This window comes from Sus scrofa, chromosome 14 (genome assembly GCF_054392235.1).
Source record: "Sus scrofa isolate SSC_HxYL_T2T_F1_AM1 chromosome 14, Sscrofa_HxYL_maternal_Yorkshire_Landrace_v2.0, whole genome shotgun sequence".
Taxonomy (NCBI): Eukaryota; Metazoa; Chordata; class Mammalia; order Artiodactyla; family Suidae; genus Sus; species Sus scrofa.
In genome coordinates this window covers 134,953,478-134,976,769 of record NC_139396.1, presented here as the reverse complement: position 1 = coordinate 134,976,769, position 23,292 = coordinate 134,953,478, and the positions used below count along the sequence as shown (strand labels likewise).

Here is a 23,292-nt window from a genome sequence, read left to right as displayed (position 1 = left end):
ACATGGTGAGTCTGTACCCTTCCCTAGCCAGTCCCAGGTGGGAGCTATCAGATATCTCAAGTACCCTTAGCCTCCGAAGAAGCTCCTACCAGCACCCTACAGGATATGGGGTTACATGGTACAGCCCCAAAGATAGGAGTGTGGGGGCAGAGGAGGACTCAGAATTATGAGAGGGTGTTAGTTCTCACAGGGGGACTTACCTGCCCACTCCAGTCCTTGTCTGCACAATACCTTCTTCTGACCTGGCCTAGTTGCCCCAGACGCTTCCCCACAGCACTCAAACAGGGGACTAAGTAAGACGGTTGTGCCCAAAGCTAGACCCTAAGAACACAGACAAGGGGGTTCTAAAGGACATTGAGCAGAAGGCCTGGATTCGGAAAGTCATGTATGTAACTGTTTCTCCTTCTCTTGGGCATCCCCAGGTAGGGTGTGTGCGTGTGTGTGTGTGTGTGTGTGCATGTGCGTGTGTCTGTGTGTGTGCAGAAAGCAGAACTTAAAGCTCACAGGCCCTGGAAAACCCTGGAGGATTGGGACTGGGGGGTGTTGAGCAGAAAGGGAGCGAGCAGAAGGGCTGGGGGAAGGAGGAAAGTGGAGTCTGAAGACAGTATTAACTGCTGTGCTATTTTTCAGCTGTGTCACCTCAAACAAGCCACTTGAACTTCTGAATCTCAATCTGCTGCCTGTAAATTGGACTACAAAGACTGTTGCCTACCTGCACGGAGGACCATGTGACCTACTGTGACAGGCCAAGATCTTTACTAGGTTCCGTCGCGTTCATAAAGGTGGATATGAGGTCCAGGCATGTGGAGGCCCTCCTGGCTCTGCTCAAACCGGCGTTGCACTCTGCTCCCCAACTTGGGCTGGGGGCCAGCTTAGGGGTCTATGTTGCCTGGAACTCTCTTTTGTGGCCTCTTTGTTCCTCTCTGGCCCTCATCGTCGTCCCCGCCCCGCCCCCATCGCGACAAACCCCCGCTTTTTTCTTTCCAGCTTGTAAAACCCCATTTACCCCCTCAGCGTCTCCAGCCTCCCAAAAAGGGCCCTGAGACGCAAGCGGCTATAGGATTCCTCTTCCCGTTTTCAGAGGCACAAACCTAGGCCCGCAGCGGGCTAGAAACGCAGAGCGGAGCTTGGACGTGGCTCTTCGGAGCCCTTCCCTCCAGGCGGGGGCCGCAGGGGCCCCTGCGACCCCGCAGGGAAGGACTCGCGGGCGGGGAAGGGCGCCGCCTGCTCGGAGGGGGCCTGCGCTTCCCCCCGGCCGCCAGCAGCAGGCGCTGTGGCGGCGGCGCCCTCTGCACCGAGCATTAACTTAAGAATAGCTCACACTAATCCCTGGCTGTGTGGAAACAGCGTTTTATTAAATGCTTCACACAGATTTGGTATAATAAAGATGAATATATTATATCCTTTGCCTCCCCCAGAGTGAGACAATAATAGAGGGAAAAAAAAACAATAAAGTGAAACATAAATACAATGTAATGGGACTTGTGTCGAGGGACGCGTGGCCTGTCGGGGCTGCCATGGGGCGACCTTGCGGCGGGAGTTCGGGATGGGGTCGCCGGGGAGCCGCACTCCAGCCCTTCCCTGCCCAGCCAGGGGTCCCCAGGCCCCGGCTTCCAGCCTGCCGCCCGCCCTCCGCTCCCCGCCAGCCAACCCCCCTCAGCCGCCAGGAGGACGCTACCTCAGAGAGGCGCCCGAAGACGGTGAAAAAGCGGAGCGATCGCCCGGTCATACCTCTGCCCCGGGCCGGGCCGTGCGCCGGGTGCCCCGCGCTCCTCCCTCTCGGAGCAGGACTTCCGAAGACGTGGATCCCACAGAACAGACGGAGCCGACGGGTGAACTCGAAAGAGGAAAAATCGGGGAGCGGCGGCTTCCACCTCGCTCTCCTACCGCCACCTCCCTGCGCTCGAGGAAGAGTTGCCCTCCCCGCCCCGCCGCCTAACGAGCCGGAAGTGGCTCTCCGGCTCCCGTTTCCACCCTTCCCTGGGAGCCGCCAAAATCGTTTACCTGAAAACAGGAATTTCAAAGATTTCCCAGCACAGAGAGAGAGGGAACGCTCGTCGATTCAGCGCAATCCCTCCCCGCTCAGGTCGCGGCCGGCCCTGCGAGGGCTCCATTCACCAGGCAGGGCGAGACGGCCGTGGCTTAAACTCACGAGCTCCTGGGAACGGAATCTAGGTTCGAATCCCACCTGTGGCGTTGACCAACAGGACGCCATCTTAACCTCAGTTTCCTCTTCGGTAAAACCGAGATGTGGTGAGGATCGGAGAAATTTCTAACGCCTGGCATTACATCAGCTGTAAAAAAAGAAAAATAAAAAGCAGCTACCAGCTGCTCTCGAAATATTCGTTAAAGTAAATGCTCATTTCAGACCTAGTATTCTTCCTTCTTAGGCCCCCAAACAGGCAACCTCTTTCCCCAAACGAATCAAAAGGCTTAGTCTCCCATCTCTCTAAATCTCTTGACTTGTGCCCCGTCACGGCTCAGAGGTTAAGAGACTTACCCGAGATGACACAGCCGGCTGGCGATGCAGCCGTATGAGGTGAAGGTGCCATCAGCCCGTCTCACCTGCCTCTGCAAAGACACCCGAGCCGCCTGCTGCGGAAGCCGTTGGAAATTTGGCCTCGAACCCGGAGGCCCAGCTGAGGCTTCAAGACGAGCAGAGTAAGTTCAGGCCTCCACCGACGGACCGCACCAAACGAAGAAAAAGAAATGCGTAGAGGTGGAGGGAAGAGGAAGAGGAGGCAGCGGCAGAAGAGGAAGATTCAGAGAGAGGGAGGGTGGGGCAGGGAAGGAGGGACGCGAGCTGCCTCCCGCGAGCCTCCTCATCTGGCTGCCAGCGACACCGGCGGAGACCAGCCTGGGATCCTTGTTCGCGCCGGCCCCAGGAGAGCCCGAGGACCGGGTGCGAGGGTCAGGGCCAAGGTTCACCATGTAGGAGCAGGAGGAGCAGGCGGGGTGGACTTAAAGGAAGCGAAGGGGTCTGGGGAAGAGCTGGAAGAATTCAGCGGCCAGATGAGTGGTGATCCCTCAAGACCAGGAGCCAGGGACATGTGGGAAGTGGAAAAGCCAAAGGAAGCTGGTTCTGCTCAATCGAAATAAGGCTGCGGTATGCACTTAGGGGTTTCTGTCCTCTCAGGCCCAGTGGTCTGGGGATCCCTTATGCCATGGGCTAGGGTGAGGACCTAGGCCTAAACCGGTGGCTGGGACTGGCGCTGGATTCAAGTCTGAGAGAGGCTGGAGGCAGAGCCATCCACAGTGGGTGAAAAGTTCCCTGGAGCTTCACTCTCATCGCAAGGAAAATCCCACCTGGACAAAGCAACGCCTGGGCTCTGTGCACAGGGGCCTGCCTGCCTTCTCCACTTTGCTCAGGGCCTGGCGCCTGCATTCTCCCATTGAGCACTACCACAGCTCCGTTTCCCACAGGTCTTATCCCTTCGTCCCCTATTCTGGTCCTGGTCTGGCCACCTGTCTTCTCTCACCCTGAGTCTTGAGAACAGCTTAGCTGGGACAGCACTGCCCAGTAGGCCCCTCTGACTGGTGGGGCCTGAGGGAATCGGGATCCAGAGGGTCTCCTGGGATTGGCCTGGGTAGCACTGGCTCGGAGAAGGGGGTCTTCTATCAGGCTACCCTCCTTAAGCACTTTAATGACCCCCTCCCCTCAGCAGGAACAGAAGGGGCGGTAAGGGCAGCGGCATTAATGCAATGAGGCCCAGTTGGCTTCTGAATTATTCACGTGTAGTTTATTATGAGAAGCCTGACTCAGGTCTTTCCTGTGCCTGCCTAGCCATGCCTACCACTCCGAGGTCTCCTCGCCTCTCCACCTGGCCTAGTCCAGGCTCCACTGCCTGGCCTGCAGCCTGGTGCCCTCCCACAGACAGGGGCCTCTGTGGAATGGTAGCCTGATGATTTGCTCAAAGGCAGAGTTTTGGGGTTTTTTTGTTTTTGTTTTTGTTTTTAGGGCCACACCTGAGGCATATGGAGGTTCCCAGGCCAGGGGTCCAATTGGAGCTACAGCTGCTGGCCTACACCACAGCCACAGCAACATCAGATCTGCACTGAGTCTGTAACCTACACCACAGCTCACGGCAACGCTGAATCCTTAACTCACTGAGTGAGGCCAGGGATCGAACCAGCAACCTCATGGTTCCTAGTCGGCTTCGTTTCCACCGCGCCACAATGGGAACTTCCCAGAGTTTGCTTAGGGGGAGAGAAGGTCAGTTCTTGGAACTTCCGGATGGCAAGGAGAATGGACCCCCTATTGTAGGTTCAGGAGCAGCAAGGGTGGGGGTGCAGGCTCTCCCCAGCTGCCTCCTACAGCCCCAAACAACCTTCACAGGAGCCCACCAGCCCCGACCTCAGGCTGCAGACCTAATGCAGGTGCACAAGGGACCAAGGATTTGATCCCAACCTCAGCAGCTCTACCCAGGCCAGAAAGGGGAAAATATGGGGGCACTCTGGTTCCCCCTGTAGGGTGGTGCATCTGGCCTCCTGCTTAGCGATTCTCTTTGCCTGGAAAGTGGTCCCCACTTCTGCACCTACCCTAATGCTCCTGGATTTTCAAGGCTCAATTCAAATGTCATCTCCACTAGGATGGAACCAGGCCCTCCTTTACCCTCTTCATAGTGCCCTGGGCTACTGGAGTGGAGGCGTGTTTCCTGCCACTCTTTCCTGCCTGCCCATCTCTCTCCTTCTTCTGTGTTCTTCCTCTTTGCTTCTGGGCCCCAAATATTAAGGGGGTTCAATCCTGTATTTTAAAAAGAGAGAGAGAACAAACTCCATTCCTGAGTCAGGTCATACCACAGCTGGTCCGGAACCCAGGTCCCCACTCCCCCCACCTCCCTCCATGGCCAAAAAGCATTAAAAAATGACGTCTCTGAGACCCTTCGTGTATGTTGGAGGTACGAGCAGCAGGGGTGCCTCACACATCTGCACACAGCTGGCAAAACAATGCACCTACTCTCCCCTTACACTCCTCATCCTCTCTCTGGGGCACAGGCAGAGGTCCTTGACTGGCTCTCTCTTTTGTCTCTTATCATTCATTTAGTTTATTCATTCAAGGAATGCACGGAGAGCCCTTGGTATATGCCAGGCTGGCATAGGGCATGGAGAGGAGATTCAGGTTCCCAAGTTCACAGCCACGTGGAGAGAGGCAGAAGGGCAGACAAACCAGCAGTTCCTGGCAATCTGACAGTGGCTCCAAGGGCGCGTTGCTAAGGAGCACAGAGGGCTGAACAGAGCAGGGAAGGCTCCCCAAGATGAGTTAAGCACTAAAAACAGCCAGAGGTGCCAGAAAAGGAGGGAATAGAGACCCTTTCAGTTCTGAAGGAGTTCTGTTCACAGAAGAAGTCAGCAAGTGGAGGGAGAGAAGCAGGGAAAGGTGCGCTCCAAATAGGTGCCCTGGCCATAGACCCTGCCCCCATCTCTTTTTGCCAGAAGAGGTCCTGAGAGCTGCACCTGGCCAGAGACAGCAGGTCCAGAAGCAGTCTTGGAGCCTGGCCTGAATTTTGGAGCAACTGGCTCTCTGCTCCCTAGGCCTGCCTGTGGAGAAGCAGCTTCCCCGCTTCCCCTATTGGCCTGCTTCTTGCCTTAACCTTTTCTGGATCTCCAACCCCTTTTGAAAATCCAGTATGTTATATAACATTGCCCCCGGAAACATGTACACACTTGGGCTCACATACATAATTTTACACACAATTTCTGGGATCTGTAGAGTCCCTAAAGCCCATTCAAGGAGACTTTGGGCTCTGGTTAGAACCTCACAGTTCCAGGATTAAGACAAGTAAAAACAAAACAAAACAAAACAAAACACAAAAAACAGTCTTCAAATCCTAATCACTCCCAAATAGGCTGTGTGACTTTGGATGTGTTACTTAACTTCTCTGGGCCCCATTTTCCTTATACATAAAATCAGGGTAATAGCAATACCTACCTCACGTGGTTGTAAGTAATAAATGAAGTCACTAAAACTCAGCCTGAAGCCAAGCACATGGTAAGGGCTTATGGTGTTTATTGTCATGGTTATTGTTATTGTTGTTCCTGCAGAAAGTGGCCTAGGGCAGAATGTAAAAACCAAGTGGGCAGTCCTGGTTCAGCCAGGGTGGCAGGCAGCCAACTATTGGAGTCTACTTCTACAGCAGAAGAAACACTCTCTTGATTCCACAAGGAGTGTCACAGTAGCAAATCCCTGGGGGAAAGAAATGATCCCAATTGGTGGTCAAGCTAACTCATTTCAAGAAGTGTCAGAACATTTTTTCTGAGGGTAGCTCTGGCCTGAAAGCCAATGCTGATGCTTACACAAATACCTAGAAATGAATGGGGCAAGCAAAACAATCCAGATTAAAGAGGAGGGAGTGTTTGGGGGGTTACTTGAATTATTCTCTCATACTAAGGAATAATTTGTTTGAGTCTACAGGGTCTCCTTAGCCATGCCGCCTCTTTGTCTGGAATATTCACTAAACTAGGAGGAAAGCAGATTTGGGGCAGAATAATCCCTTCCCCTCCCACTGGATATGGAATAAGGCTGGATTCTGGCAGCATAGGCAGCAGGCAGGAATTCAGGAGTCAGGATAGAGTATAGATCAGGCTCTGAAGACAGGCATTCTCTCCGTGGAGCAGACTCCAGGGATCAGCTGCTTCCACCTCCAGAGGAGAAGACACCCAGCAGATTAGGGTTGGGGAGCCCTTAGAGAGTCTTCCTGATCCAGCCTTGGATCCCAGGAGTGAAGGGATACGGAGCAGAAGGTGGGATCCTGGAGCAATGGCAAAGTTCCTTCCCACCAACCCTCACCCCAACTTCCTCTAAATTACTTACTCCCCTTTCCAAATCTCACAATCTCCAACACTCCTCTGAGGTGGGACTGCCAAGGCCCAAACCTTCCCCCTCCTCCTTGCACAATTGTTTATACTCCATTAGCTTGACAAAAACTCACTCAGCCAATACTTAAGGGTGCCCGGTTCCTGCTCTGCCTGGCCTGTGAAGGTCTGAAGTAGATGGAATCCCCCCATCAAGGACCCAGTCCTTGAGGATCTCCCATTTTGGCAGAAGTGAGAGTGAGTCTGAAGACAAACCCAAAACAGCTCCTATCTCTGCAGGAGGAGCCCATGGATTTGGGCACTAGGAGTTCAAGAAGATCCCTGCTGCCCACACACTGGAGTCTGGAGTTTCGGAAAACCACAGGGATAGGAGATAAAATCATTAGGGCAGTTGGCCTGGTTTTTGAAGATAATCTGGATGAGGTGATGGAGGCAGGGGGCCCTAAGCCACAAAACAGACAGGTGGCACCATGTGTGCCCCCTGAACCCCCAGCTGTGCTGACCAAAGCTATGTGACAGAGTTCAACCAATTATGCCAAACAAACAAACAAACAAACAACCAACCAAACAAACAACCCAACAAACAAACAAACAAACCACAAAGCCTTGGGACTGGGTGGCAGGTAGTTACCAGAAAGGGAAGAAAAGATTTGGTGATGGTGGGATGGAAGGGGTTATGTCGCAGATGATTGCAGAATGTTCTGTCCACTGTGACACAATGTGGCCAAAGACTAAAAGGGCAGGGAAACAGGGTTCCAGTGGAGGAATTCTATGTTCCCACCCCTATGTTCCCCAATTCTCCTTTCTAACCTTCCAGGCAGCCTCACAATAATCCTAAACTCTGCTGATCCTGAGAAACTGGAAGATGAATACTAGCAGGGTTGTCCTTAAGATCCTGTCTTGCAGGCCAATATCAGCTGTGGTGACAGGAACAAACTGGAGGAATGGGGGAGGGGAAGTGTGGGAGGGAGCCCCTCTGGAGGATTGAGACCAAGGAGTCCCCTAGGATGGGGGCTATGGCTTGCCTGAGGCTCTGGGTCAGGGCTTTGGGGTTTTAGCAGGAAAGGTCTGTGGGTCAGAGGCTGAAGCAGAATCCTGAGAGCAGGAAGTCAGAGGAAAGAGCAGATCCTCTTTGGTCCCAGGTCCCAGAGATTACAAGCCAGCAGGATCCAACTCCCTGGAGTCCTCTCCCTCAGGTCCCTCTCTACCATCTCCTGACTCTGACTCCAGGGCCACCCTCACCTCATGGCTCCCAGAATAGCACCAATGCATCAGAGACAGGCCTGCTTTGGGGATAGCTCTGCAGCTCTGAGGGAATATTCTCACCATTCCCGCTTCTAAAATACCTGTCCTCCCCCACAAAATGCAGGACAAAGATGCCCAAGAGGGTAAATAGCTTTTCCCAACACTCCCAAGCAGACCTGGGGCAGGCATTGGGGGTCCCAAACAAGAATCCATTCTCCTACAGGGTCCTAACCAGGAAATTTAAAAACAAAAAACAAACAAACCAAAAAACAAAAAACTGATCTCTGATGCTCACGGGACCTTATGCTGGAAGCATCCAGGAAGAGAAACTGTCCCCTGTCCCATAGCTCAGCTTGATTCCCTCTCTGGAGGACATATGAAGGGACAAGAAGCCCAAGAGGCTAATTCTTCCCATCCCAACCTCTGGGCTGGGCCACAGTCCTTCACACTGGCCTTCTGGACCCTTTTCTGGACCAAGCAGGGCTGCCAGATCACACTGCTTGCCCAGGAGTTTACAAACAAAGCCAGGGAAAGGGCTGGGCTGTATGTGGGGAGGAGAACAGCTCTTCCTCCTTTGGCTCCAACTCCCCCCTCTTCTCCCCTCCTTTCTACAGGAACAGAAATAGAAAATTAGGGTGGCAGGGCAAGTGGCCCCACACAAACCAAAGGAGGGACTCAAGAGGAAAAAAACCCTGGGGCTACAGCCCCCCTTGGGTGCATCAGGGGAATGGAAGACATAGGTAGGGGGTTTAAACACGCCTAAATACCCACAGATTCACATACATACACACAAATATACACATGGAGAACCACACATAAATATACACATTCAAAACATAAACACATTCAAACACCCATGCACACAAATGCTCGCCTGATATAGAGAGAATTCGGACTGTAGGGTTTCCAGTGCCCAGTCTGACTCGAACCCCAGATCCCTCCTGGTTCCTGAGAGCACAGCCCCGGCCCGTGGCCCGGCCCCCTCCCGGCCCCCGCCCCGCATCCGGAACAGCTGGAGTCGGCCTGGCGGTGCACTCAAGCCCCGCGCTGGGCTGGGCGGGGCCGGCAGCGGGGCCCCGGCCGGGGCCCGGCAGAGCGCAGCGGGGAGGCCCTGAGCCTGCCCCGTTAGCCCCAGCACCCGGCCCGGCTACTCGGTCGGACACCAGTCACCAGACCGGCGGTGGCCCCGGCCGGCCCGGAGAGCCGCGGCCCGAAGAGAGTGTGCAAGACTGCCGGAGGAGGTAAGGCTGTCGCTTTGGGCTCACGCCGGGGAAGAGGGGTCTAGAGTCACCAACAACTCCCCTTCCACCACTTGGTTGGGGAAAGCTGTGTCCTCTGGCTGGCCTCCTACCCCAACCCCCGGGCTCCCTCACCCCTGCTTCCCGTGTCGCCTCACTCAGGGCTGCAGAGCCCCCTCGGACCTCCCGCGGGCCAGCTGGAGGGCTGCAGATTCCTTCGCCCCGGGCGCGTGGCCCAAGGCCGAGGGTGAGGGACAAGTGGGTCTAGGGTTAGGGGCGCTAGGTCTTTGATCTCAGCTTGGCAAAGTCCTCTCTGGGCCCGCGACACTGGGCCCACCCAGACTACTGGTCTTACCTGGCCCGCGCGGCGGCTGCATACCTCCCCGGCTGAGCTCCTGCAGCCCTTCTAGGGCGCCAAATCCTGGTTGAAGAGCCTGAGACCTCCGGGCCAGCGCTGCCGCTACAGCCAGGCCGGCGGGAGGTGGGTGCGCCGGGAGTGCGGCTCGCAGTTTGGGGTGGGGGCGGCGGCTTTTCAGTCGCCGGAGGTTCGGGTGCAATAAAGGCGCCGCTAATGTAATTTACAAACAGCTCGGGCCGAGCGCGGCGCAGCGCCCGGACTGACAGGCGCATTAGGCAGGCTAATTCCAGCCGGCTCCTCCTACCCCAGGCCCGCTAATTAATGAGCTTCCCAACTTAGAGCCGCCTGCATTGGACGGACAGAGAGTGAAAGGGAGGACGAGGGAGAGGGAGAAGGAGAGAGACGGGGGGAGCGGAGAAGAGAAGAGAGAGGGAGGGAGGGAGGGAGAGAGGGAGGGAGAGAACAGGAAGAGAGAGAACAGAGAGAAAGAAGAGAGGAGAAAGACAGGGAGAAAGAGAAAGAGAGAGAGAGAAGTGCCGCTGCAGATAATTGATTACTCCTCGATCAAGGCTAACTTGTTAGCAATAGTCAATTGCCCCATCTCTCCGCCTCCCCTCGCAGTACGGGATCGGCGCCCTCGCCTCGGCTCTTCCAACTGCCGCCGCCAGGACCCGGGGCCAGGAGCCGCCGCGGAGCCACCTGACACCTTTAAATAGCACCGGGGGCTGGCGAAACTGGAGCCCCGCGCGGCGCGCCCCGGCTCGGGCCCCGGATTGCTGGAAGCCCCGGCGGCTGTGGCGCCCGCGTCAGCGCCCTCCTCCTGGGGCCCCGTGCGGCTCTGTTCGCCTCTGCCGCTGCGCTAATCGGCCCGAGCCCGGCCCGCGTCCTGCCCAGCGCGGCCTCCTGTCTGCCTGCCACCCGCTCGCGCCGCCCGGCGCCCGAGCTGCCCGCGGGCTGGGTCCCCGCGACCCGAGCCGCCCCGGCCGGGCCCCCAAAAGAGGCCGAGATGACTTCCAAGGAGGACAGCAAGGCGGCGCCGGGGGAGGAGAGGCGGCGCAGCCCTCTGGACCACCTGCCGCCGCCCGCCAACTCCAACAAGCCGCTAACGCCTTTCAGCATTGAGGACATCCTCAACAAGCCGTCTGTGCGGAGAAGTTACTCGCTGTGCGGGGCGGCGCACCTACTGGCGGCCGCGGACAAGCACGCGCCGGGCGGCTTGCCCCTGGCGGGCCGCGCGCTGCTCTCACAGACCTCGCCGCTGTGCGCCCTGGAGGAGCTCGCCAGCAAGACTTTTAAGGGGCTGGAGGTCAGCGTCCTGCAGGCAGCCGAAGGTAGGCGCCGCCACTGGGTACCTTTGCGACCAGCACCCCGCGCCTGGATCCAGGGGTCCCACGCTTAGTGCCTGGTCCCTCTGCCCGCCTCCTCCCTTGCCAGCCGCCAGGGCCCTCCAGCCCAAGCTGCTGCCGCTGGGAGTGGAGATGCGTGGGACAGGACCCAAACCCTGTTTCCTAGGGACCTCTGGATAGGCCAGATCGAGTGACTGAGGAAGGGAGGCGGGAACCCAAGATCTCTCCGCAGTCGGTCTGCTCTGCCTGGCTCCCTCCCTTTCACAGTGGCCCGGGGAACTGGGGTTTGGAGAGCCTTGGCTAGGACCTTTTGGGTAGGTAGAGCTGAGTTGATTGCAATGTGGTGGAGAGCCAGCATTCACACCCAGTCAGGGAGTCCCTGTCTGGCTCTCTCCTGTTCCAGGGACATCGAGTCTTTCAAACCAACTCTCAAGTGACCCGGCAGAGACCAAAACAATTTTTTCCTAGGGACTTCCGGTAGCTGAGAAATGGGGGAAGGGGGCTTGCCATAGCTGAGGCTTGCCCTAGTCCTGGTGGTCGAATCTAATCCGGCAGGCGACAGCGACTGACCACAGGCCGGATAGGTCTAGGTGCGGTGAGTAAGGGCCAGGGTGGGGGTCTCCTCTCCCCTGGAGCAAGCCTATATTTTGGTTTCCTCGCAGGCCGCGATGGAATGACCATCTTTGGGCAGCGGCAGACCCCCAAGAAGCGGCGAAAGTCGCGAACGGCCTTCACCAACCACCAGATCTATGAGTTGGAGAAGCGCTTCCTTTACCAGAAGTACCTGTCCCCCGCCGATCGTGACCAAATTGCGCAGCAGCTGGGCCTCACCAATGCTCAGGTCATCACCTGGTTTCAGAATCGGCGCGCCAAGCTCAAGCGGGACCTGGAGGAGATGAAGGCCGACGTGGAGTCCGCCAAGAAACTGGGCCCCAGTGGGCAGATGGACATCGTGGCGCTGGCCGAACTGGAGCAGAACTCTGAGGCTGCAGGCGGCGGTGGCGGCGGCTGCGGCAGGGCCAAGTCCAGGCCTGGCTCTCCGGCACTCCCCCCAGGCGCCCCGCAGGCCCCGGGCGCCGGGCCCCTGCAGCTCTCTCCTGCCTCCCCGCTCACGGACCAGCCGGCCAGCAGCCAGGACTGCTCGGAGGACGAGGAAGACGAGGAGATCGACGTGGATGATTGAGCTGCGCCCCGGCATCTTCCGCCGCCCTGGGCTCCTAGCGCCGTTTGCCGGCCGCCTCCCGGACCGGACCGCCAAGGGGAGCTGGGACCTCCTCTGCAACTCCCGCCTTCTCCCCTGTCCCTGGCCCGGACTCGGCTCCCGGCGGCCGCCTCTTCCCTCACGAAGCAATAAACCCGGGCCGGCCGGCCGGGCCGGCCGCCGCGCGCGGCCTCCACCGCCCCGGGAGCCCTCGCCGTGCAGCTCTGTATGGCTTCTGTATAAATATTTAAACCTATACTCCGGGTTCTTCCCATCGCAGCCTGACTTTTTTCTTTCTTTTATTTTTTAAAATTTCGGAGATCTCCATGATTTCAAAGCTCTCAGGCTGCTGCCGGGTTTGCTGAGGGCGAGGCAGAATCGAGGGTAACGAACATTTAACCCCGAGGTCTGGAGGAGGGGGCCGCCCCGACTGTTCTGATTTTTCTCTGCATGTGGCGAATGCACCGGCCTTCTCCCTCCTCACTTCCCTAGGCCTATTGCAGTTGACTTCTTTTATTTCCTTCTGCATTTCCCCCCCTGCGTCGGAAGGGGCTGAGGGGGGCAACTGGGTCTTGACTTGCAAGTTTCAAATAGATGTTTTCTTCCCCCCTCGAGAGAAGCCTGTTCTCAGTGCCATTTCTGCCTCCAAATGCCCAGTAACGCTATTTTTAAGATTCCTTCCCACCCTCTCTCGGTTTCCTTGGACTGACTACCGAGGGGTCCGAGTCTTAGGGACAAAACAGGGGGAAATCCAACCAACCAACGAAAACGGAACCCAAAGCCCTAGAATTATTTTTTACTCTTTTTAGAATTTTTTTGCATGTGACAGAGATCGAGAGGAGGCCGACTTAAGCCCTCGCCCCACCTCCTCTGCAGCTCTGGGTCTGTCTTGCAGTTTCCAATGCCCTGCTCCTAGCTCGACTTGGCCAGAAAAGGGTGGCCAGATGAGGGTGGGTCCTGCGTGCCACTCCCCTGCTCCTGCCCTGCCCTCTCCTCCCCAGACTGTACCCAAGGCCTCTTTCTCCGATAAATAAAGTCTTTGCCATTTTACTAGAACCGGCGGTGACGGTGTCTGAATGAGTGGGCCCTATTCAGTGAAGCCGTGGCAGGTTCTGGGTGTCTCGCCGCTGCTAGTCACCCTCTGCCCAGGCCTTGGAGATTTGGAGGAGTTTCGGGGCAGGCATGAGAATGAGGGATGTGGGGGTAAGTAGTGAGGGAGGAGGCGCTTCTTGCACAAACCGGCGGTAGCTACCAAGTGGTGCAGGGGTGAGAGAAGCAGGCTTCGCCAGGTCCGGGTAAAAAGTGAGGCGTGCAATGCTGGGAGAAAACGTGTGCATACTTTGAGGGCTGCACGGGTGCAGAATTAATTTGTGTGGGGCAAAGGCTGCATGGGGGGAGACTTGCCCTGGGGCTCATGCATCCTACCCAGGACCCGAGGGAATTCCTTCCCCGCTCCTTGGGGCACTGGCTAAGCTTCGGGTGGTATCAGTCGGACAGCAGGATGGAGCCTGAGGGCTCCCAAGTTTCGGTTAGCCAGAGGGCCTTACCCTTGGGAGAGGGAGGAAAACTAGGTCGAAGACACCAAGGGCAGGCTGAATTGCTCACAGGGGCACAGGGAGATGTGAGCCCGAAGTGTCTGAGGGTTGAGGTGAATTTCCGGTGATGGTCACAAAAATTCTGGGCCTCGAACCCAGCTGGGGACAGAGACATCAATCTCCCAAGGACTCTTGGGGGTCCCTGCACCCTGAGGGCAGCTGGGGCAGGACCATAGGCAGCTTTCACTTTTCCGAATGGAGCGGGGTTTCTCCCTGGGCTTTTGTTGTCGCTGGGCTGGCGAGTGGCCGCTGTCACTAGAGGAGGGTCCCGCCTCCGGGCCGCTGGGCTCTCTTTCTCAGCAAAATTGATGTGAGAAATGCGCATCTGGTCTCGGGCAGGCGATGGGGCCCCGGGGCCTGAATCGGGAACGTGAGCGTCCAGGAGGAAACTAAGAGAGAGAAATAGAAAAAGGAGAACAGAAAATCACTCCAAAAGCAGAGGGAGAACGTGGAGAGCCAAAGGGACAGGGAGGGGAAGAGAACGAAGGGAAGCTACAGAGAGAGAAGAGAAACAGAGAGAAAAAGGGAATGGAGAGAGGGAAGAGAACAGAGGCGAGAACGAAAGAAGGAAATAAGCGGCCGGGAGCCGGGCCGGCGTGCGGCCGGTTCCTCCCGGGCGACATAAATCGCCCTCTCTCAGGATGGATGGGTCTGTAATTCGGAGCGCGGACCATGAAGGCCGGGACGAATGGACCCGGGCGGCCGCTGACAGGCGACAATAGCCGGGCCCAGCCCCCCGCGGCTCCGGGTGCGGGCGCGGCCACGGCCCTCCGCAGCCCAGAGCGCGCCGGCGCTGGCGACCATATGGTTTTTGAATTTTCTTCACAATTTGTAGACAATTTGATGGATTAGGTCCCCGCGCGCGCCTCCCCGGCACAAAGGCGTCGCGGGGACCGCGGCGCGGCGGTCACTCGGGCATCTGCGCCCGCCGTGCGCACCCCGCCCCCGCCCGGCCCCCGCCCCGCGCCCGGAGCCCTGGGCCGCCCGCCCAACACGCCCATGAATCCCAATGAAGCGGCCCTGGCACCTCAGGTCGCTCCCTGCTTTGCGGCCCGGGGCCGGACCCTGCTGGGTCCCTTCGGGCTGGGGGCGGCGGCCCCGGGGCTGAGCCCACCCGAGCTGCTGAGCCCGCGGGGCGCGCAGCTAAGCAGGCGCATCGGGGCTGAGGAGAAACGGGGCCATTTATCCGCCCGTCTAGTTAAAGCGGGTTATTTGTTTGCTTCTCTGGCCTCCCCCTCCTCTCCCCTCCCCCTTCCCTCCTCCCCCTCCTTCCCCTTCTGCCTTTTATTCTTTTGTCTCTAAATGGATTTAATGAGCCTGAAAAACATGACAATTGAATATAACCAAGAAATAAAAAATAACGAGGGAGGAAGGAAGGAGGAAAAGAAAGAAGGAAAGAAGGAAGGAGAATGATTAATAAAATAAAGGGGGAAATCCATTCAATTCAGCAAATGTTTGTTGTGCGTCTTTTCTGCGCCTAGCCACCCTGGGGGGTGGGGAAATGGAAAAGAATTAGATCCAGTTCTTGCCCTCAAGGAGCTCCCAGTCTAGAGGACAAGACTCGTGGGCCAGGGAAATGCCCTTTGCAGAGCTCGTAGAAACGACATCGGGCCCAGGTTATTTGGGGCTTCACGGAGGAGGTGGCTTCGGATCCTGGCCTTGAAAAGCGAAGAGGAATTCATTGTTTCTATAGGCCAGAAAGAAGGGCGGGCGAAAGGAGGGACTGGATGGTTATCGGAGGGAAGGGGTGAGAGGCGTAGGCCAAGCCCTGGCCTGAGCCCAGGGAGGGCCGGGGAGAGGGCGCCGCACGCTGGGTCCCACACCGTTTGGGGAGTGGATTCGAGCCTCCCTGCGGTATCGGCTGTGCTGGATTCGATGCCTCCGCCAGGCTGCCAGTGGGCTTCCGGAGCCCCGCCGACAGCGTGTGTGGCCACGAGCGGGCGGACTCAGTCCGACCGAGCAACGCGGCGCAGGACTGGTTTCCTGGCCCCATCGCGCAGAGAGGCGGCGGCGACCGTGGGCAAGAGCTGAGGGGCTTGGCTGGAGGCGGGACCGAGGAGCTGGGATCCTGGCAGGCTTGGGCTCTAGCGGACCCTCTCCCAGACAATCCCATCTCTGATGAGAGTGGCTATCAGCGCGCCCGCCAGGGCGCTGGGAAGGCCTTGGCAGCGCTTCGGGCCCTGCGGCGGGGACCTGTGATGTGAGGGGGCCTCGAGTCCAAGTGCGGATTCTGGCCTCATAGCCGGCGCCAGCCGGGCCTGCCTCGGATGCGGCCGTGCCTAGTGTTTGCACCGCAAGTGTGCGTTCCGTGCGAGCCGGGCGTGTGCGTTATGTTTGTTATTCTCCGCGTGTGAATGTATATGTACGACGGTGGCGTGGATTGTGTGAGGGGCTGTGGGCCCTGCGCCCATTCTTGGGCCAAGTTCGTTAAGGTTTGGGACCCTCCGAGCCGTCCGCCCTATGGCCGGAGTTCCTTCACCGCCGCGGCCGTCGCAGGCTTGCGTCCCACAGGATTCTGGCCTCTGCAGACCCACTTTCGGTTCCTGGCTGCCCAGAGGAATCGGCCAGGCTCTGTCTCTTACTTCCCAATTCGGTCCGGGGCCTCGGCCGGCCCAGCTTGCCAAGCCCTGGGACGCAGGCGGGTTCTGCTCTCCCGCCCGGGACCCGGCGGCGCGCGGACAGGCTGGGCCCCACTGCGCGATCCGGCTGGCTCGGCTTTCCCGCTCCTCCTTCTCTGGCCTGGGGGCCCTGCGGGCGGCGCCGGGTGAGGCCAGGAGGCGCAGTTCCTTATTTTACGAGGTGTCGGGCCGGTGTCAGACGCAGCTCCGATAAGTAATACTCCAGTCTGAGGGACCAGAACGTGGTAATTAATCCCAAAGACTTAAGTGTATTTTAGTTCAGGAGAAAAAAAATCACTAATTCAATCGTCCGGAAAATTGAAGTTTGATGCATGAGTCCCCCCTGAAAGGGACGGGCTGGGGCCGCGCGCCTCCCCTCCGCCCCTGCCAGTCGCCGCAGGGACCCCCTCCTCCCCACCTTTCTGAGCTTCCAGGTCCAGGGAAGTCCACTCACCCCACCCCACACGTCTCCAGCCGCCAGAACCCAGGGGCACCTTGACTTTGCCCCCCACCCTCACAATCAACCCCTCTTTCTTGGGGCCCAGAAAGAGGCTTGTGGTGATAATACAGATGTTCCCCTAACACACACACCTGGGAAGGGCATAAGGAAACGCAGGAGGTGTAGGGGGAGTGGTTAGATAAGGGGCCCAGAGTGACAGGGTCAAGGGCTGCAGGACATATGCGAGAGAGGACCTGGAACCTGAGCAAACTGTGGCCATGAGGGTCAGCAGGTCGGAGGCAGCTGTCCTAAAGTGGAGAGTTCTGTGGCTGGCTGCTGGTGATGTGAGTGGGGGTAGAGCTGTGGGTGTGCAGGATGATGGGGACTGGGCAGCAGAACTGTGGATGGCGTGGGAAATGGGTGCCTCCCTAGACTGCATGTGCACAAATGAGGTATTGGGCAGAGGTTAGCAAGTCTGGGGGTGGCTGCTGGGAGCCTGATCCCCAGTGGGTCCACGGGCTATGTCTCGCAGAGGAGAGGCTCCTGGGACTGGAGCAAAGGAAGGTGGTGTTCCTGGGCCTGGTACACATGCATGAGAGGGTAGCAATATTCAGGATGGAGGAAAATTCCCACTCGGTTCCCCTGGGTCACCATCCCTGCACTCCCAGATCCAGGGCTGCCATTGGCTGGTCACCTTGTCTCCTCCAAACAGCTGCCAGTCTTGGGAGAGACCTGGGTTTGAGTGTGTTTGTGAGTGAGTGTGTGTGGCCAGGTTCTCCAGCGTCAAGAGGGTATATTACTGAGTGTGTCAGAGTGTGTACAACCGAGAGACCCAGCAGGCGCAGCTGATTGACAGAAACGGAGCGTGTGCAACTGGGGGTGACTGGGTGTGTGCTGCTGTGTTCGTGTAACTGATTGTTGCAAACTAGTGTGTGCGACTAGGTGTGACTAACTTTGTGTAATGGACAGAAAAGAAGTAAAGTGGCCACTGGGGTGGGTGTGGCCAGTGGGTGATCGATGCCTGGGGGTGTGTGTGATGTGTGCAGGGAGCCAGAGTGAGCAGATAACTGGGAGAATGAGTGTTGATGTGGAAATGAAGCTTACAGACAACCAGAACCCTAGCTCCAAAGAGCTTGACCAAGCTGGCCGCTCAAATTTACACTGGAGGGAGAGGGGAGGAGGAGTGGAGCACATGACCAGAAGGGAGGGGGCTTACGAGAGGAGTGACCAGAAGGTAGGATGGAGAACCTCAGCCTGAGCGTGAGTCTACTCTGAGGGCAGCTGGGGCAGTGAATTAGCACTAGGCATAGACTCTGCTTCTTTGAGGTGGAGGTTGTCCTCTGCTGTGCTCTTGGGTAATGGCCAGGATGCCCAGGCTTCCCCCTCCTACTCAAGTTGGTCCCCAGGCTGAACTTCAGACTAATTTTCAGACCTGTCTTTGGCTATACCAGTCCCAGCTGGCCCTATAAGGCCCAGCTTCTCCCAATTGACCCAAAGGAGGTCACTCCTCCCTGCCCCAAGTGGGGAGGGTACAAATGGCAAGGTGCATGTGTGTGCATGGTGGACGGTGGATGGGTGATGCTGCCAGCAGTGTTGGGAGTGAAAGAGTCCTGCCTGCTTTGGAAACTGGTGTGTGTATGTGTGAGTGTGTGCAGGGATTGCTGTGCATTGGTGTCTGCATGTGGACCTGTGCAGGCTTCCCCATGAGAAGCTGGATGTTGCTAGTTGTCTGTGAGTGTGGATGTCATAGGAAAGAAAGATCAGTTACCCCTGAGGATCCTAAGACCTGAGTGGATTGAGTTATCAGTGTGTGTACGGATATCGAGATGAGATGAGCTGTCACCACACTGGGTGTGATTGTGACATCTGAATACATGGAGTGGCGGCATATTCAACTGGGTGCCCACATCCCCACCCCTGGAAAATTCAAGGGCTCAAGTCAGAAGCAGTAGGTCCAGGGCTCTGTGGAGAGGGATCTAGTGCTGGGAGTCCCCTCTGCCAAAAAACAGAGGCCCTTTTCTCCCTTTGTTGCCCATCCTCCCAACCCAGAGCCTGGGAGGGAGGGTAGGGTGGAGAAGAAATGACCCCTCCCATGTTTCAGAGACCGCTCAAGGTGAAGCACTTAGGTCTCCATAGGGACTATCCTTTCTCTCTTGATGTCTGTGATCAGGCTTATTGATCTGGTATCTGCTGGGACCACGTGCTTACACAGTAGATGAGGGCTAGTGCCATGGCTAATCCAAGGCACACACAACACAGACACATAGCGTCACAAGACATCCCAGAAACAATGCAAACACACAAGGCAGGCACCATGTTGCACAGACTCACAATGCAGAAACCCAATACACACAGTGACGCAGACACACAGGATAGTCAGAAACAATGTGGTCACATATGACACAGCACAGCCATGGAAATAGAGGTAGCCAGTAGCACACACAACAGTTGAACAGATAAACCTCTGCTGTTAACTGGTTACGCCATTCCCACTGTTATACACACCATACAGACACAGTGACAGAGGCACATCCCACAATTACCACAAGCACACACATGTGCTTCCAGACATTCTGTGCAACCACAGGCGTGAAGAGGGAGCTAGCTGGTTTAGGTGACTTAAGGGGAAAAGCTGCCAATGATCTGATGTTCTGAGAAGAGTCCAACAGCCAAGGAGGGCAGCAAATCCTGGATGAGGGTGGTGGGCAGGGAGGCTTCGGCTATCCAGGCTGTCCCGAAGAGCTCCTAGCCCTTGGCCCAGGAAAAAACCAAGTCCCCAACCACCCTAGAAATGCAATCAAAGCTGCCCGCCACCCGCCCGCCCTGCACAATGGCTCTGGCTGGAGTCGTTATCATTTTTGTTAACTTTTTATCGACTGTTTGCTAGATGGCGTGTCAGTAAAGTGTATGATTTGAGATGAAAAATTAGGCAGATTAACCTGAGGGGAGAGCCTGATTGATTACTAAATAGGATCAATTTGAAAGTTTTAGTCCTGGCGTTTCTGCAGAGCCTCTTAATACTTCAAACTTCAATTTTACGGGCGATTGAACTAAGCATGTTTCTGACAAAATTGATATATGTATTAATTTGCTTTAACTGGTGATTAATTACTCTCCACTGAAAGAATTATATGGAGCTGTTTGCCTGCGATTTGCATATTAATCAAATTCTAGTTGATAATTCCACCGGTGGGGGGGGTCGGGGGCGGGGCATGGGGCTCAAGGGTGTGAAGGGGTGTTTGTGCATGTGCCGGTGTGTGCGCCCATGTATGTGGGGGGGCTCCCCACCCCCCCTTTGCTCGCTCCCTGCTTAGCTGCCAGTTTAGTGCATTAAAACCAAAGATGCAGAACGAGTTTGCCCGGCTATTTGGCGGGAGCAGAAATTGCCTGTCCGGTTTTATGATCTGCTCAGCCTGAGCAGCCGGGTCCTTAATGTCCCCTGTCAAAGTGTCCGCGATTTAAAGGGAAAACGGCCCCCACTTTAGCGCTGAGCTGGTCTGACAAGGGACGAGGCAGGGACGAGCACCCCTTTAAAGAACCCCCCTTCCAGAAGGGCTATGGTTTCCAGATGGCACCCCAGTCCTGGGGACCCTCAAAAATGAGCCATGTCCTTGGAGAGGTCCCAGATCCTGGGAGGCTCTAGTCATGAGGTGTCCTGCCCTCAACACAAACACAAGAGGGGGCACATACAGGCACAGCAGAGACCCAGAGAAATGGTCAGGCACTGTCACTTGAGCTGACGGGCAGGAAGCCACCCTCTTAGACATGCACACACAGCTACACAGTCATGCTCCTGTTCACTTTAGACCCCCCACTCTGGGGCCTGTCCACAGACACACTCAGCTACCCACACACACACCCAGACACACAGAACCCCACATGGGCGGGGAACACACATAGACACCCAAGTCACGTCCACATGGCTTTACAGGCACACGTGGTCACACACACTCAGACACATGCACATTTTCAGATCCACACGCAGACCTCATCCACACACACATGCAGGCATTGAACCCGCTCACATGGGGATCTGCAGCCAGATACACCCCAGAGGCCTGCTCACATCTTCCCTGGCACGCACAGTCCCCACCGCCCCCTCCCGGTCCCTTTGCCTGGCCCCTGCTCTTTAAGCTAAAGGGGGCGGTGCCACTGAATCAACTTTTCCCGTCTCTGGATTCAAAGGGTAGGAGTGTAATTAAAACCAGATAATTAATGAGACAATATTCCTCCAGCTACATCTTTAATGAACAAACCCCTTCAGGGCAGCCTCTTCTTCTAGGCTCATTAAAGAGAAGAAAGTTGGGCGGCTCGCGGACTTCCCAGCGCGTTAATAACGAACCCGGAGTGGGTGCCTCGGCCAGGAGCGCGGGAGCCACAGCAGTGCTTCCTGGCCCTGGTCCTCCCATCGCTACTCAGCACCTTGGCCCTCCCCCACTCCCATCCCCTCCACCGCCCCCCATCCCAGCCTGGTCTCAACGTCTCCAAGCCTCCCCCATCGGAGCCGCCAGCCGCTGCCCGCTGCCCAATGACTCCCTACTCCGCCGGCCCTTTCTCTTGGCGGCCTCTCACCAGCACCAGCGCTCAGACGTGAGAGGGCGTCCGGCCTCCCACTTTCTTTCTCGCCCCGCGCTGCATGCTTCAGGCCCTCTGGCTGGCTGGGGTCGGCTCTGTAGAAGGGAAATCAACGCAAGGTAGGGGCCGAACCTCCCTCTGAACCTCAGGACCCTTGCTGGGTGGCCCAGGACTGGCATTTGAGTGGCAGTCCTGGGAAGGGATGGGCTGGAGGTGGGGGCAGAGATCATCTCGTTTCCCAAGTGCCTTGTGCACTTTCAGGAACGCGCACTCGCAACCACAGGCACGTGCACTCGCGCGCACGAGAGACCTTGCATACACAGACACGCCTACTTGCTCGTGCACACAAGTGCACGGTCCCAAAGCGTCGGGTCCAGACCATCAGACCCCGCACCTGGTAGATCCTCGCTTGGGCCTTCTCCCCCGCCACCTGAGGTCGCCCTTGCGTCAGTCGTTTCCAGGGTGGGAACTTTTTTTGCTTGGCGTACAGCCTCCCGGGCCTGGACATACAGCTCGGCCAGATTAAGAAAGAGCGGGCAGCCGTACTGAGGGCTCAGGGACGGGGGAGCCCTAATCAGACCTAAGCGCGGGCAGTAGCTCTGGCGGCGGCTTTGGCGGCAGAGCCTGTGTTCGCCTGCGCTGGTTTTTAGGGATGAGTTATGTGGCAATGAGCGAAGTAAATCTGCATGCGCAAAAGATGCTAATTACTCTTAATAGCCTACCCAGACGCCCCGAGACTGGAAACCCAGAAACGTAAATCTGCTCCCGATAAATATTTTTAATTGTGAAATTTCCTGGAAAGAAGGCTTTGGTTGTGCAAGCCGGAGGCATTTGGCTTTGGAGGGAGGGAAACGGCCCCCACTCGGGAAAGCCGGCCCAGAGTCAGGGAACCGCGCAGGGGCACCAGGCACGGGCCGAGCGACCTGAGCCTGGCTGACCAGCGCTGGGTAAAGTTAGTGATGTATCGCATTAATTACCAGTGTGAGCTGCAAATGGTTCGAGGCCCAGGGAAAATTAATGGGAATCCAAATTCTAATTATGTAGCTGTTGTTAAAGAGTTTAACTAGATAGTCACGGAGAAAATTGGATTATGCATACAAATATGCAGCCAGCCCACAAGTGCGGGGCATTGGTCCGAGGCCTCTCAGCCAGGCCGCCCCTAAATCCTTGCACTGGAGGACACTACTCCTCTCAGAGGAAAGAAAAGACCCACCCTCACCACGGCACTTAAAGATTCCGCGTTTTTCCGATGGCCGAGGCACTGTGGGTCTCAGGATGGGAGGAGAGGCCAAAGCTTGCAGAGGCACGCACTTGAATGCGGCGGGATCAACGTGGAGGTCCGGGGTTCCTGGGTCCCTTGGTCGGTAAGCGTTTGTGCCCATTTCTCAGGTGATTGCCTCCGAGTCAGCGAATCCACCCGGTACCTCTTTCTGACCATCATATAATTATACTGGGCGTTGTGGGTTTACATTTTTTCCACTGTCGGTTTAAGGAACTAGCCACCAACCGGAAGCCCAATTACACACGAAGCCTCGTCATTCACTTTATTAAGAACCCTGGATATGTTTCCATTTTCGCAGGAAATGAGGTCTGATCAAGCAGCACTAATACCTCCGGCCTCGGGGAGGGGGCGGGGACTCTCGGTGGCGGGCTCTATCCCCCCTCCCCCAACGGTCGGCGCTCGGTGTCTGAGATTCTGAAAAGGGTGGGGACCTTGGGGCGGCGGACACCCAATACCTTTCCCAATTTCTTCCAGAATCCTAGATTCGTTTTGTACTGGACCACCCACTCGGCAGGCCCACACTCTCCCGCATCCCAGCGCGCTGGGCTTGGAGTCCCCGCCGCTCCGGCGCTGGTGAGAACC

General features: G+C 56.9%; 2 protein-coding genes across 4 annotated transcripts in view; one reads left to right on the top strand and one right to left on the bottom strand.

Annotated features, from left to right (window-relative positions):
* Window positions 1-9,102: 9,102 nt before the first annotated feature.
* LBX1 (ladybird homeobox 1) lies at window positions 9,103-13,257 on the top strand. Of its 3 annotated transcripts, none has more exons than XM_013983672.3 (3): window positions 9,103-9,299; window positions 10,276-10,985; window positions 11,663-13,257. In XM_013983672.3, exons 2-3 carry the CDS (start codon window positions 10,661-10,663, stop codon window positions 12,181-12,183), a joined length of 846 nt encoding a protein of 281 aa, XP_013839126.1. In that variant the 5' UTR covers window positions 9,103-9,299; window positions 10,276-10,660; the 3' UTR covers window positions 12,184-13,257. The 3 variants fall into 3 exon arrangements, with proteins under 3 accessions (XP_013839126.1, XP_084848999.1, NP_001193265.1); XM_084992873.1 differs by having other exon boundaries at window positions 9,108-9,777; NM_001206336.1 differs by lacking the exon at window positions 9,103-9,299 and having other exon boundaries at window positions 10,520-10,985; window positions 11,663-12,475.
* The window catches only part of LOC110256659 (uncharacterized), a 66,149-nt gene continuing 55,838 nt past the window's right edge, over window positions 12,982-23,292 (bottom strand). Inside the window, exon 2 of the mRNA XM_084995257.1 lies at window positions 12,982-14,185. Within this exon, the coding sequence (XP_084851383.1) occupies window positions 13,687-14,185 (499 nt within the window). The 3' untranslated portion in view covers window positions 12,982-13,686. The remainder of the gene's footprint in view (window positions 14,186-23,292) is intronic.